General features: G+C 37.6%; 1 protein-coding gene across 2 annotated transcripts in view; it reads right to left on the reverse strand.

The window, feature by feature from the left end:
• ANK3 (ankyrin 3) overlaps window positions 1-15,365 on the reverse strand; it is a 743,189-nt gene that overhangs the window by 33,624 nt on the left and 694,200 nt on the right. The window contains exons 11-15 of one of the 2 annotated variants that reach the window (XM_027771265.1): window positions 11,705-11,779; window positions 7,033-7,164; window positions 5,695-5,838; window positions 2,498-2,806; window positions 2,128-2,218 (exon numbers count right to left, since the gene is read on the reverse strand). In XM_027771265.1, coding sequence (XP_027627066.1) covers window positions 2,128-2,218; window positions 2,498-2,806; window positions 5,695-5,838; window positions 7,033-7,164; window positions 11,705-11,779 — 751 coding nt within the window. Of the gene's footprint in view, window positions 1-2,127; window positions 2,807-5,694; window positions 5,839-7,032; window positions 7,165-11,704; window positions 11,780-15,365 lie in introns of both variants that reach the window. The other variant, XM_027771266.1, reaches the window with a different exon arrangement.

The following is a 15,365-nucleotide window of genomic DNA, read 5'->3' on the forward strand; positions in this document are numbered from 1 at the left end:
TGAAAATATGGAGAAACAGAGGGAAAGGACTTTAGCATAACCACACCCCATTACCAAGGGGAGTGGGGGTAGGGAGGGTACTTTCTCTCTGGCATTTGCATATGCCCTCTGGCAATAAAAAAATATTTTCTACTCTTTTAGGGTAAATGTTCACTAACTGCGGTATAGATACCCTTCATTTTATATTATAGTTTGTGAATTTTTAGTGTCTTTGCTTACCGCAGAAGGCAGTAAGTAGAACCATGTTTTATATGTACAGAAGGGGTCTTCCAAAAGCTTATGGAAAATGCATACTATGAAAAAACTATGCATGGATTTCAAGTTATTTTGCACCAAAGTAAATTGCTACTATAATTCTATATTTGCACATACATTTGGAATTCCCCTTGTATATATGGTTTATAATTGTCAAGTATATACTTCAAAATCAAATTTTGATATCTGAGCAATTTAAGAAAAGGCATCAATAGCACATCATATTCTGTATATAAGACAATCTCAGGATTTTTTCCATTTTAATTCCATGGAAGAGCCTATATGAAATAAGCAATTCTGAGTTAATAATAATGAATACCTTTAATATATTTAAATTTGTTTCCTGATGTACAACAATAAATTACATGGCTATATTCCAACACGGACATTAAAATTAGTACTATGTCTTTTTTGCAATAATCTCTTTGGTAGGCTGTACATTGAATACACTGATGTTTTCAAAAGGAGTTTTCTAAACTCCTTGCAAATTTATAAACTCCTTTTTAGGGAATTTTAGAGAGCAAGAAACTTATCAGTGACATATATTAAATATGGTTGTGAAATATTAGGTCATTGGGAAAGTCATGACTTATTTTTCTGGTTTTCTACACAAAGATGTATCATGACTTTCCCAACGACCCAATAATATCGGTTCTTCATCCAACATAGATGTATCACTAGTTACCAGTGAAGTAAAATATAGCCTAATCTGCAAATAAGTGAAGCCTCTTGTCACTGAGAGATTACTGTTTGCATCAGACATTTGGTAGGTATGATACAGGCTTCTCTTTTAAATCTATAAACCTGTTTGAGAAAAGTGGTCTTATTCTTAGAGCTTATAAATTCATCCGAAATCACGAAGTGCAAACCTAATAGGGGTAGATGTTGAACCAATGTCTTGGGTATCCTAGACTCTTAGCTTTTTAAGACAGTATAAAGGCGGTATAAAAATGAACCAAATTCATGATCAAGAAATTATTTTGGTTGTAAATAGATATCTACCATGGCAATATTATTTGGAGTAAAGAACTACATGTGTTTCAAATGATGAAAAATAACATTTTTGGAAAGATAGGATATATAAAGTGTTAACATTTTTTCAGTATGATAGGTCGTCAGATGACTTCATTTTCTTTGTCTGCATTTTCTACACTAAAACATTTTTGAAATGTGCATAGAAGACAGTAAATCCAGCAAAATATTAATGGTGGCTATTCTAGATGATGGGATTATGTTGATTTTTAAAATCTCTCTTGTAGGGACCAGTAGGTGGCATGGTGGTTAAGGCACTGGACTCCCACATGGCCAACTGCAGTTTGAGTCCCAGACTGGCAGCTTGCTTTCTCACTCTCCCTCCTCCTCTCTCTCTGGTCAAATTGAAGAAATAATAATAAATAAATAAAATTAAATACATTTAAAAAAATCTGTACTGTAGTATTTTGTATGATGAGCATATTTATGTTTGTAGTTAGGACACAATCGAAATGTCTACTTCTAAATGACCTGGACTTTTATTTATTAAATTATTTTGAATGAACATTAACTACTAGCCATGTGAATAAAATAATACAAGTAATAAATAAGAAAAGAATAGTCTTCTAAAGGGAAGGCAACTAACTTATAAATCTTTGGCATGTATGTAAATTTTTTTTGCGTTTTACTTCAGGCTCTCAATAGTTTTGAGAATTGTATTTGAATATGAGTTCACTCTCCCTCTCCAGATTACCGTAATGAACCAACCTTTAAAACAGATAGTAACCCCCAAACTGGGATGGTAATCGAGGAAAAGTGTCATTGCTAAAAGGCATGCATTTAAAGCACACTTTTAACAGGTAACCTGTGTTTCACTTTTTCTCTGAGACTGAGCCATACCTGTCATCCAGTCGGTCCAGTAACCCACCAGTTATTCTTCGAGCTTGGCCAGGGGATTCTAGGTTTCCGCTGGATGTCTCGTTCTGCCAACCTGTAATTGAAGACATTTCCAGTTCTGCTTGCTGAACACGTTTAAGAACAGCCTGTACTTTTTCTTCTGTCATCTCCTCAGATTCTACTCCTTCTTCGAGTTGAACGTCCTCAAACAGAGACTTTAATTTCTCTTCCATCATCTCCTCATCAGGACCAGATTTTCCTTCTGCCTGCTGCTCAGCACTTACTCCTACTTTCCTAGTCTGTTTCAAAGGCTCTGCTGATTTAGCATCTTTTGGGACCCCAGCCAAACTTCCGAGGTATTGAGGATACTCACTCAGACACACATCTTCCAACTGGCTCTCATCTACATCCACTGCTTCGGGCATTTCTGTTAAAGGCACTGAGTCTTCCAGTTTGCTGTCTTCTAAGGAAGTATCTTCCGCAGTTACCACGGGAGGTCCGGCTGCTGAATGCTCTAGGTTTCCCTGGGAAGGCGCTAGCCCATCACTCAGTCTACTGGGGGTTCTAAGGGGAGACTCTATGCTAGAGATATCACTAAAATAATCGTCTTGCTGGAAAGGGGTGGGTGGTGTGTAGTGCAACCCTGTGGGGGTCTCCAGTTCCACTTGAAGGGAAGGATAACCTATGGAAGACAGTACATTTGGACTGACTGAAATGAATTAGAACACATCAAACAAAAACACATGGAATGATTAAAATGATATCAGGTATGAAAATGTATGATGACTTATAGAATTATGTTGACAACTTTATTAGTTTAGCTCAATTACATGTAATTCAATGAAATTAAAGCCTAGTGCAAACTACAATAAAATAGAATAAGCAATTAAGATAGTGTTTCTATCAATTGAGATATACTTTTCATATTATAACTTAATATGCAGACTAATTAATCCAACATTAGAGTTATTCCATGGCCAAATTTATTATCTTTCTATGTTTAGCATGCAAAATTTATACTGTGGTAGATTGAATACAGTAAAGCCACAAGAAGCCAAGTTTTGTGATCAATTACCTATAATTTAAGTACTGTACAATATGAACAATGAAATCTGACTCTAATTCGTATTTGTTTCACATGAAATTTGCAGCAAAGAAAAAATAAATTTAATCTTTGGAAAGAAATGATTATTAGATTTTAGAGCAGCAGCATTGGGGGAAAAAAAACCTACAAAGCTATCAGGAAAAGGATTTAAAAAGCAGACGAAATAGGAGGACTCCATGTAGTTTTGGTGCTGTAATGTGACAGAGATGCAAGGGCTGTGGTGTGCATGGAGGTCTTGGTGAAGCCGATGACGGTGTCCACTTACAAGCACAAATCAAATTAAGAAAAAAAATGATACACAACACACATAGGAGGAAAACCTTCGACAGAGAACCCTCTGAATATTCACGATCAAACTGAAACAGAGAGCTTATTAACCGGCCTACAGAGGAGGGCGCTAATCCTTTGATTCAAACATTGCTGTGTGGACTATCAAAGTATTTTTCTGCCTTAGCAGAGAGAAAAGTCAACAATGGTCTGGTCGTGGTGAGGAAAGGAAGTTTCAAAAAATTCAATGAAGAGGAGAGACAGGAAAAAAAAAGGCAACGAAGCACACTGTCTTATATTGGTTTATAAAACAAAACTAAAGCCTAGTTTTTCCATCACCCCAAGGTAAACAGCAATTCAGATGTTGTAATTTCAAATAGCTGTAAGTAAGTGGACTTTTTCCAGTTATAGTCACCGATAAGCCAGAATCTTACTGAAAAGTAGGCTCAGATTAGCGGAGATTTATAACCTGTGTAAATACAGTTTACTTTATGTATGCATTCTTAAATGTCCCTACAACATTTTTTTTTGGAGAAGTTTTTGCTATAGGGTGCATGCGTTCGCCAGACAGACAGAGACAGAGAGACAGAAAGGGAGAAATCACCCCCCAGGGGGGATGGCCACGCCACATTCCCTTCTCCCCCATTCTCCTCTTGGGATCTTGGGCATGCACGCACATGCGCCCGGCGTGAGTTTAAGCCACTGGGTCCGGGACTTGAACCGCAGTCGACTACGTGGGAGTCCAGCAACTTAGCCATTGCGCCAACTGCTGGTACCCCCCAAAACATTTTTAAATGAGGAACCTTACTATGAAATACTAAGAGAGAGCAACAAAATTTCTTGTAAATATATTTGAACACTATTCTGATTTTGAAATGTTAAAATTAAACGAAGTGTTTAAGGTCACCAAATACTTCTGTTGTATTCTGATGGTCTTTTTTATTAGAGTTCCTTTTCTTAAAAAATTTTCCCTATAAAGAATATGAAAAGAATCTATGAACTATAACTTGTCAATAATTCATAATTTGATATCACAATGATCTACATTTATCTAAAGCAAAAAGAGTTTGGTTAGCAATACACAGTCTCACATCTATGACAGCCTTGACGAGAACCTCTGTGGTATTTACATGCTTAAAAAGACACAGCTTATGACTTCACTACCCTTTGTGTTCACGTTATATGGGAACTATGTTTAGTTTTGTTATGCTTTTAAAGTTTGTTTACTTTAAGTAAATGGAAACTTTTTAAGGATTTGAGATCTTTTCCCACATAACATAATGTAGTATTACAAGGTAATGAGTCTAACTTTGCCAGTGAAATATGAAAAAAAATCACCGTATTTTGCAAAATTTGAAATGGAATGGTTTCCTCTTTATGTCTCTTCACCATCATCAGTAACGTCCACTCAGAACTTATTGTTGGAATACATTTCCAATTGAAAAGACTATATTAAAAATCATAGTAAAAAGTTTATGTTCCACATCGATAAAGAAAGTTCCAATTTATGTAATGAAGAGGACAATATGGTGTAAATTAAGCTAACGTGAAAGAGGAATTTTGTTATCTATGCTTGTTGAATTACAAATTATGCTGCCTTTTTATACAGAATAGATCATATAAGACTTTTACAAAGAATAAATGGCAGCAGATGAAGTTAAAAATGATAAGCAGCTACACACTTATTTAAATGACAAGATTTTTTTTTCAGTGCATGCTTAAATCCTTGGTACCAGAACAGTAAATTCTCTGTTTTATATTAAAAGTTTATACACTATATGCCCAAGCTTGACTGAATACCTTGCTTCCTTGATAAAAGTGGTTCAAGATTTGGTTTTACTATATATAAATAAAAGAAATCTCTAGCTTTTTTGGTTAATGTAAAAATGAAAAATGACAAAAGCAAGGCTTTAAGCATTAACTTTCTTCCTCTTGGTCATATGAAATGTTATTAACTTCAACTTTTTTGGATAACTTATGCTTTCATACCTCATTATTTACACTGCATATAACAGAGACATTTACCAAGTCAGATATCAGAGTGTTTATGTGCAGAACGTGGCAAAGAAAACACTGTGAAAATGAGAAATTAAGTCAAGCACATCGCAATTTTGCTGGGTTTAAGTGACTGCCTTGTCCGACCGCACTTTTGCATTTTATCAAATGATTAAATAAATATGAACACTAAATTCAATTACCATCAACAGGGTCATGGAAAACATTGTTCTCATCTGCAAAACTTCTGGTGCCTGAAATATTTCCATAATCAAATATTGGTCCTTCTAGCAGAGTCACTATATCTATTCGATTAATTTTTGTCAAGACCGAAGTTAAGGCATCAGCTGAAAAGGAGAAAAGAGGTTGAAAACCCAATTACATTGCTGCCTTCCACTCAGCACAACATCCACACAAAGCCACCCTCCTGACCCTTTAGCTCCTCTGCACTCCAGTTCTGCAATGTCACTAGAGGGGGCTCAGAATGCTCAGTGCCTTAGGGAGACGTTTGTTAGGGTCATAAGCATCACTTTGTAAAGTGGTGTGTTATTACAATAGCATTCATTTCATGAATAGCAGATGGGCCTGAAGATAGCTAGATTCTTTTTTTTTCCTTTTCTTTAAGAGAGATTTTTGGTATCGGGTGCATACACTTGCCCAAGACACAGAGACAGAGAGACAGAAAGTGAGAAATCACTTCTCAAGGGGGATGGCCACACCACAGTTTTTTCTCTTTCATTCTCCTTTTGGGATTTTGGGCACACATGCACATATACCCAGTGTAAGTTTTAAGCCACCAGGTCCAGGACTTGAACCATGGTCAACTATGTGGGAGACCAGTGACAGAACCATGACGCCGTCTGCTGGTCCCGATAGCTATATTCTTTTTAGTTATAAAGGGATCTAATAAAACTTTCAACAAGTTCCTTTCCTTTTAGTCAAAATAGGTCAACCTCATTTTTTGAGGCTTAGCATTTTAAAGGTCAGACTGACACAGGCAAACCCACAATAACTTATTCCACATTGTCGTGGGTTTGGCACTTGCTAAAGTACACCACCATCCTCCATACCCCTCCTTGCCAACAAAGCCAAACCCAACCCAATTCAACATATTCGAGAATTCTCTACCACTACAGACTGAGCTGAATAAAACCACTTGCTCCCCTAATTCGATCCTATCCTTCTCTCTGCATTTACTTGCACATTCACTTCTAGCCTTGGCAGTAATTTCCGAGTATTTCTGAAGACTGTTCCATGATTTAACAACTACAGTTATATTTTCACTTTTAATGATCACAGAAAGACAGGCAAATCCCAAACAATTCCCTATTCATTGCTTTCCAAAAAGCTTTCTAAAAGCAGTTTAGAATGTCAGCTTTAACAAGAATAATTTCAAGAGTTACTTTATGATCATTCTGATTTAATTTTCCTATATTAAAAAAAATCACAGAAAATACAGAGTAATATTTGAATGAACCTAACAGTAGGCTTATTGGATATATGCATTTTGGAAAGTTAAAAATAATGTAATTTCAGCATACTTGTAGCATTTTTTCCGTCTCTGGTAACCCATTTTTTTAATAACATGAAGCTTTGAGAAATTAAAGAATTTGGATTTTCCACACGTATTTGATTGATTTCATCCACTGAAAAATTCAGTTCCCTTGCCAGTTCTGTAAAAAGAAAAAGAGTTACTAAGATTGCATTTGATACTTTTATCACACACAGTTCAAGAGAGAAATGTTCAAAAGCACCCCCCCCCAAACACACACACAAAAGTGAAAGAATTTTATAGTAAAGCCAAAGAACAACTTTTTGGATATTAACTTTTAATACTTGATTTCACAGGAAAGTAGTAATCACATTCAGTCTGTGACATAAGTCTCTTCGGTAATTACATATAATTAGATTCCCTTTAAAGATGATTTCATAAAGATTCTCAGCCTTTGGGAAGATGGTGTTGCCTGATTCTTCTAATTCAGCCATATTCTCTACAATTTGAGCAAATTGCATACAAAATAGGTAGAGGTATACAATTCACAAATATGGCACAAGAGATGCCAGTAGGGTTTCCTCCAAGCAATCTGTGAAATATATCTTTTTCTCACATAATATTTCACTCTATAAACCTTTAAGTTTCAAGAACTCCACTCATGAGGTTAATGGTAACTCCGGGCCAGATCACTGTGTATGATACACAGTCACTTATATTACCAAAAAAGATAGTTTTCTGTATATACAACTCATATACTCAATCTTGTAAATGTAAAGAGTCTCTCTCTGGAGTCACAGACATGATCTGGGTAGTACTGGCTGTCTTGAGAGAGGGAAACTTAGGAGTCAAAGATAGGAAAGAGACTTTTCACTGAGTATTTTTTTGCACATTAAAAAATGTTTGTTGGGAGTATATTACCTTAAGTGATTATAAAATGTAAGAAATGGGGTGAAATATTCTCATAGAAAGGAACTGGTCAAGACTCTCTTTCTCTTAAGAAATATTTCCAGCAATTTGGCAAAATGCATTCAGGAGTTCAAAAAGTTCATATCTTTGACCAAGTGATTTACTCTAGAAATCAATCCAGATGATACGTAAGGGTTATATACAATGATTTTTTAAGATATGAATGCTCATTTCAAGCCTTTATTACTGAAAAATTAAAAATGACTCACAGGTTGAACAAAAGGAGGAGTTAATTTATGGAAGGCACTGGCTTGTAAATGGTTTTGAGGCCTATAGTTATACACATTGTATATAATATTTTTATGTAAATTAAACCAGATCTTCATGAAGCAGAATTTCCCTCAATACACATAATGCACATTTTCTTTTACATTATATTTCATTTAAAAACAAAACATGAATTGATTTCAGAACTGAGTGCATTGGGACTAATAGTTAGAAAAACACTATCAAAAGGTACATCGATAAGATTTGCTATTTATCTTTTAAAGCCAGGATCAACAAATGATTTTGTAGGAAACAATGTAGTTGTAAATAAAAAAACAGAAGATTACAAAGTATTTTATAACATTATAAAAGGTTTTTATTAAGGAAAAACCACACATGAGATGTTGATAATGATTTCTAGGAACAGATTTAAATTTTGTTCTTTCAAATGTTTAATTTTCCTAAAGTCTAGTTAGAGAAATTAATTAGTTTTTCTCTTTCTTTTCTTTTTTTTTAAAGATTGTTTTTGTCAAAATGTACATGTGCTGGCCAGAGAGAGACAGAGAGGAAAAGTGAGAAATCATCTCCCAAGGGGAATGGCCATGCAGCAACCTTCTCCATTCTGCTCTTGGCATTTTGGGCATGTACACCCACATCCCCAGCGTGATTTTCAAGCCATCAGGTCTAGGACTTGCACTGTGGAGTCAGGTATGTGGAGTACTTCCGGCTTAACTTCCCCGCCATCTACTGGCCTTTTTTTTTTTTTCCTGTTTCTTATAAGAGACAATACTTGGGCCTGTAGGTGGTGTGGTGGTTAAGATGCTGGACTTCCACATGTGTAACTCTGGTTCAAGTCCTAGATCTGGAGGCTTGAAAATCACTCCAGGAATGTGTGCATGAGTCCCCCAAATCCTGAGAGAAGCCTGGAGGACAAGGGATTGCAGCATGGACATCACCCTTCAGGGTGATTTCTCACTTTCCTTCTCTCTGTCTCTCTCTCTCTGGCAAGTACACATGCACTATGGCAAAAACCTAAACGAGAGAGAGAGAGGGAGATAATACTCCTATTGCCCAACAGGCCCTCGTGACAAGCTGTATCCATTATCTGGAGACACAGTGAGGAGCACACACACACTACGGCTTCTACCGTTTTATGGCCTGTGTCTGGCTATTATGCTACACTTCCTCTGAAAATTTACTCTGACACAGTATAGATTGTATTTGCTTAAAGAAAATAATCTAACAGAGGCATATAATGATGAAAATTATTATTTTCTCCAGTGTATTATCAGATTACAATGTTGTTATAAGTATTATTTGTACTGTTAGTCAATATGTAGACATAATGAATAATTATTAACGCTCAACCACTTGCAGAGGATTCCTCAGATCAAATACTTCTTTGGAGCTCCATCAGGCTCCTGGTCATTAGCAGAGTACCCGAGAGCAGGGATGCTTGGATGGAGAGAGGAGGGTTTGGTATGCTGTAGTGGTGAGGGTGGACAGGGGTGCTGAGGGCATGTAAGGAAAATAATTCCGATGAAATATTTAATTTCACATCTCCCCTTTTAACAGCAGGGATAATTATATGGAATGAATGTCATTGCTGACATGAAAGATGACTTTAGCTAGGACAGTAATTAACACTATTTTAACAATTATGGTTTTTGGCCGTGTATTAAGAAAATCCACACTCAACCTACAAAACAAAAAATGTCTCAGATTCATGGGAGGTAGGATTTGGGGGGAATGTTAAGATCAAAACTACAAAGTTGAATTGTTTGAATGATTAAAAAAAACTCATTTTCATCATTTTTTCCCTTTAAAGACTTATTTTTTAAAGAAATTATTTATTTAGTTTTATTTGTTATTATTATTATTATTTGACCAGAGAGAGAGAGAGAGAGAGAAAGGGAAAGTAAGAAAGCAAGCTGCCAGCTCTGGGATTTGAACCACCATGCTACCTGGTAGGCTCTAAGAACTATTTTTATTTAATTTTATTTATTATTGTTATTATTTTTAATTTAATAGAGACACACAGAGGAAATGTGAGAAAGCAAGGTGCCAGGTCCAGAATTTGAACTCTAGTCAACTATCGTGGGAGTCCAGTGCCTTAACCACCATGCCACTTACCAGCACCCCTCATTTTCATCTTTAATTAAAATCAAGCCAAATATCTTCTCACTACACACTGATTATAAAATTTTGTTAATTTTGATGAATTCCACTACTTTCATGAATTGCATATATTTATTTATTTGTAGCCTATTTTTTAACATTTTAATTCAACATTGAAATAATCTTGTTTTCTTATTTATTGGGTTGTCCAAAAAGTCATGATGTATTTTTTCTATGTTTTTCTATGCAAAAATGTGACTTTTCCAACAACCCAGTGCATGGATACTGTAAATAATCTTTGTTTTCCATGATCAAAGTAATGTGAGGTTTTCCTTGTAAATATATCCTCGAGGATAAGAAAGAGTACACTTAAAGAAAAGCACTAAGTGGGGACCAGCAGATGGCAGGGTGGTTAATCATCAAGAATTAAAATTAAAATTAATGAAAATATTAAATATTAACTAAAATAATCATCAAGAAAGATACGATACTGGAAAATTGCACTGGACACTCCCATATGGTTGACCACAGTGGGAGTCCCAGATCTGGTGGCTTGCTTTCTCACTTTCTCTCTTTCTCTGGTCAAATTAAAATAAAATGAATGAATAAATAAAATTAAATATTTTCAAAAAGAAAAGCACTAAGTAAACAAATGTATATATTATATGTAGACATAAAAATTGTCAAGGTGACTCATGAATAATTAAAATTTGTGAAACCCAGAATGGGCTAATTGAGTTGTTGCCTAAGATTGCTGCTCTAAGGACATTAATCATGTTAAAGAATTCAGATTAAAGTCACCGACCTTAGCTATGTTTTCCTTTATACTGCAAAATAAGTGTGTTATTAGGTAAAGCATTATTCTATATTATCATAAATGGCATTGTGAAGATTCACACTTAAAGTAAAATAAAATTTACATGTCTGCTCTTTAGTGTCTGTACATAGAAAAAGCTTTGGGAAAGCACAAAGTGCAAGGCACTATCTGAAATTACCTACGGGTAGATAGAATTATAGATGATAAAAATGTTTTTTATGGGACCAGTAGCTGGTGTAGTAGTTACGTTACTGGAATTCCACATGGCTGACAGCGGTTCGAGTCCCAGAACTGGTAGTTTGAAAATCACACCAGGTACATGTGCATGTATGACAACCTGGGAAAGAATGGAGGAGAAAAGGTTGCAGTGTGGCCATCCCCCCGGGGGGGTGATTTTTCACTTTCTCTCTCACTGTGACTGTCTCTATTTCTCTGGCAAACACACATATCCTAAGGCAAAAAAAAAAAAAAAAAAAAAAAAACCCTCTAAAAAAATTTTTTTATGAGTTGCTTGTTTCTATTTCTTTAAAAATATATAAAAAACTACTTGTGAATAAGGCAAAGAAGTTAAGAAACGGTATTGGCTTCATCCCGCCAGGTACACACTTACCTGTCCAACTAAGTCCCAGGTGATCGGCTACTATTGCCATCCTGATATCTGTCCGTTCACATGGACTCTGTGGACCTACGATTTACAATTTCTTAATTAAAATAATCATCAAGAAAGATAAGATACTGGAAAATTGCTTTTAGCAGAACTCAGATTTTACAGAGAGACTAATGCTAACACTGTACACTTACATGTGTCCTGATCACCTACATGAACACTTCTTTTCACATGGCTCACTTGTTTTTCTCCTGCATCAGGCCAAATGTCAGACTACATGGATGCTCAATGTAATGGGATTGAACATGCTCACAAGCTAGCTACTTTACAACATTTACAGCAGTGTCGTGTTGGTGAAAACACCATGACGGGATTTCAACATCTGTGCTTTTACTTTGACATAATCATATCCATTAGCACATTGAAAAAAAAGTAGTTCATCTTGAATGACACCAAAATCTTCAGCATGCTTCCCTAGCTGTCTACAGTGTAGTTTGATTCAAAGAAAGAAGAGTATATAAGACAGCACATACAGATGACAATGACAGAATGAGAAACTACGGTTAAGTCACTCCACAGGCAATCACAACAGTTCATGCACTAGGGTCTACGAGTTGAAAAGTGTTTACAAACTAGGCTCGTTCTCCAGGATGTGAGCAAAGAGTGCTCGAGAGACCTGACTGCCTTCATTCTCACCAGTCCTCCTACTGCTCCTTCTCTCACTGCCGGACTTTTCACTCTTTGATTTTAAAGGTGCTGCCTCTGTTTTCTTATCTCTAGCAGACTTCGTTGTAACTGAAGGCTGGCCACCCCGGGAAGTCTCGGACACCGACGTGTTTCTTGAGGTACTCTCTTCCTCATCGGACAACTCGGACTGCATCTTTTTGTCTTCTTCAGAGAGGCGGTCCACAAGCTTTAAGGTCTCACCACTAATTCCCTTAAAATATTCAATGGAATGTTTACATACTTCCTTAAGCTGACTTTTCCTAACTTTAACTGTGGTGGTGGTGGTGGTGGTAGTGGTGGTGGTGGTGGTGGTGGTGGTGACACAGGTGGATCTTACCTTTACTGGCAACTTGGATGGAAGCTGTTTGGCCTTGCCTTTGTCTGGCTGCCCTGGCTTTGGTGTGGCACATGCTTTTCTAACCAAAACTACGTTCTCCCTGTGTGTGTTTTTTACTGGAATTCTAGACTTGACCTCTATACACGAAGAAGAAGTAAGAGCTTTGGTTTTCTCAGATGGACTAACCTGCTTCATTTTACTTGCTTTAGTGTTTGACATATGATTTGGTGGGAAGATATCTTTTGGTGAAGTGGTCTTTACAGGAAGTTTGGATTTTTGCCTACTCCCTACTGATTCCTTTGTCTTTTGCTGCTCTCCAAGAACTTTCTGCTTATCTCTTACACAGTGTCCTTGTAGTACCCCTGTCTTCTTCCCTGAGGAGACTTTCACTGGATTAGCTTTCTCTGTGGTACGAGTGGGTGCAGAATGTTCTGTCAGAGCTACATTACTTGTAATGTGATCTGTCTGTATAGTGGAAGAATCCAAATTGTTGTTGTTATTAAAGTTATCTCTTTGAAAATCATGTTTCTCTTGGGGCCTAATGCCCATCTGGCTATTGGCTGTACTTGAAAGCATTGTTAAAGTTTCATGTTCTAATCCCTGACAACTGGTCATCACAGCTTCTATCTTATCTGTTACTTCTCCAGGGCCTTCTTTCTTCATGGTCATGGTGGATGCAGAAATTCCCATTTTTATAGGCGTGCGCAACTTGGGGTCAACTTTAGAGGAGTTAGTGGCTGGGGGCGCTGCTTTCTCCAGGGAGCCACTACAGGATGTGCCTTCCTGACACTCTCCGCTGGTCTGGACGCTGGGGTTAGGTTCGACTGGAGGTGCCTCTACATTTCTCTCTAGATTGGTCTCTACAGTGGTGTCCCCTGACTGTGGCTGTGGTGTGGCAGTGACCATACTTTTATCCCCTTCCCCCTGGTCCCCTGACTTCCCTTCAGAAGTATGCTCACCAATCTGGAAAAATTGGAGCCTCTCTTCAACAAAATCCCTCTTGCTCATGTCAATTGCACCACTGCGAGTCATCTCAAACATTTTTCCTTCATGAAATGGGAAGGGGTTAGGCTCACTAGTTGGGGTACTTTCATCAGTTGGCGTTCTAGCTGGTGTTGTATCAGGGGTTGTAGCTGGAGAGCGGTCTTCCACCGCCAGACCAAACGGCTTTGTTTCATCTTCCCGTGATTTGCTGTCAAAAACTTCATCGTCCCCTCGGTTATTAGACCACGGGTCAAAATCTAGACCTTTGGTAGCCACGGTTTTAAAAGGAGTGGCAAATTCTTCATCTACTTTGTAGCTGAAATAAGTATCAGGAAACACCGATCGGTCAGGATGTCTGCCTTCCAGTGTGAAAAACTGAGTCCCTGACTTTGGATCGGTTTTATCAGGAGTCTTTTCAGAAGAAGAACTTTTCGAAGATGGCTTGTCTTCATCTGGTCCCACCTTGCCCTCCTCCTCGATAACTTCGAGTTTGCTTTGACTAAAAGAGCGATCAGTTGGCTTCAGAATGCCCTCTGTGTTCCAGACATCTTTCTTAATTTCCATGGCTTGCGTTGGGAGTTTAGAGTCACTCTCTGTCAAACCGTCATCTTCATCTTGTAGGTCATAGCCATCCAGAGAGTCGATTTCTGTGGCATCGGTGTCATGAGAAAACTCCGCTGTGGTAGCAATGGAACACTCCGTGACAGACTGGTCATTGTTCCCATTCTGGGCCGTCTCGTTCTGAGGTGACTCAAGGCCAAGACCAAATTCATTATCTTTTCCATTACTTTCAAGTTCTTTCTGGTTGGAAGCCTTTTCAGCAGAAGCTTTGGATTTTGTCCCCTCTTTCTGTTCATCATCCACTTCTTTTAATTTGAAGGTATACTTTTTAACTGGGACCGGTTGGTAAATAGATTCGTCATCGCTGGAATCACTGACATCTGCCCCAGGAGGAACTGGTGAAGGTGGTTGCACTCGGATGACCGGCTCAGCCAGCTGGTACTTGTCATGCTCATCTTGCAGATTGACTTCAATCATGTCAACCTCTTTTTCAGGAAGATAATGATGCTTCTTATCTGGCTCCATCTGATCTGCATCCAGTGGGGGAGGAGGGGGAAATTCAATGTAGGCAACTCTGTTACTTTTGGGTCTTTGGTTAGAGTCTTTGCTCATGTCACTGGGCATTTCACGTTCGACTCTAGTTTCCTCCACTGTAGTCTGCTTAAGGGAGGTTGATTTGACCTGTTCTTCTTCCTCCGATTCCTCAGAAACCTCAGGAATTGGGCTGGGTTTCCCTGGTATATAAGCTATGAGCGAGTCTGGTGTCTTAGACGTAAATTCATAACTCACTTCCTCTGAACTGGGTGTTTCTGGCGTTAAAGGGCTTTTCCCAGAGCTGTCTAGAAAGGATACTTGCTCTAGAGTATCATCTTCTGGACTACCTTGGGGAGAAGGAGGTTGCTTTTGCTGTCTAGTTGTATAAAAGGTCCCCCTGGTTTCTTGTACTGTTTTACATTCCTGACTTATGATTTTTTTTACACTTCCTTGTTGTATCTCCTTTTCGTACTGCTTCCCCACTTGTACAAAACTGACATAAACAGGTAAAGTTTTTATCTC

This window comes from Tupaia chinensis, unplaced genomic scaffold (genome assembly GCF_000334495.1).
Source record: "Tupaia chinensis unplaced genomic scaffold, TupChi_1.0 Scaffold000199_1, whole genome shotgun sequence".
NCBI classification, from domain to species: Eukaryota; Metazoa; Chordata; class Mammalia; order Scandentia; family Tupaiidae; genus Tupaia; species Tupaia belangeri.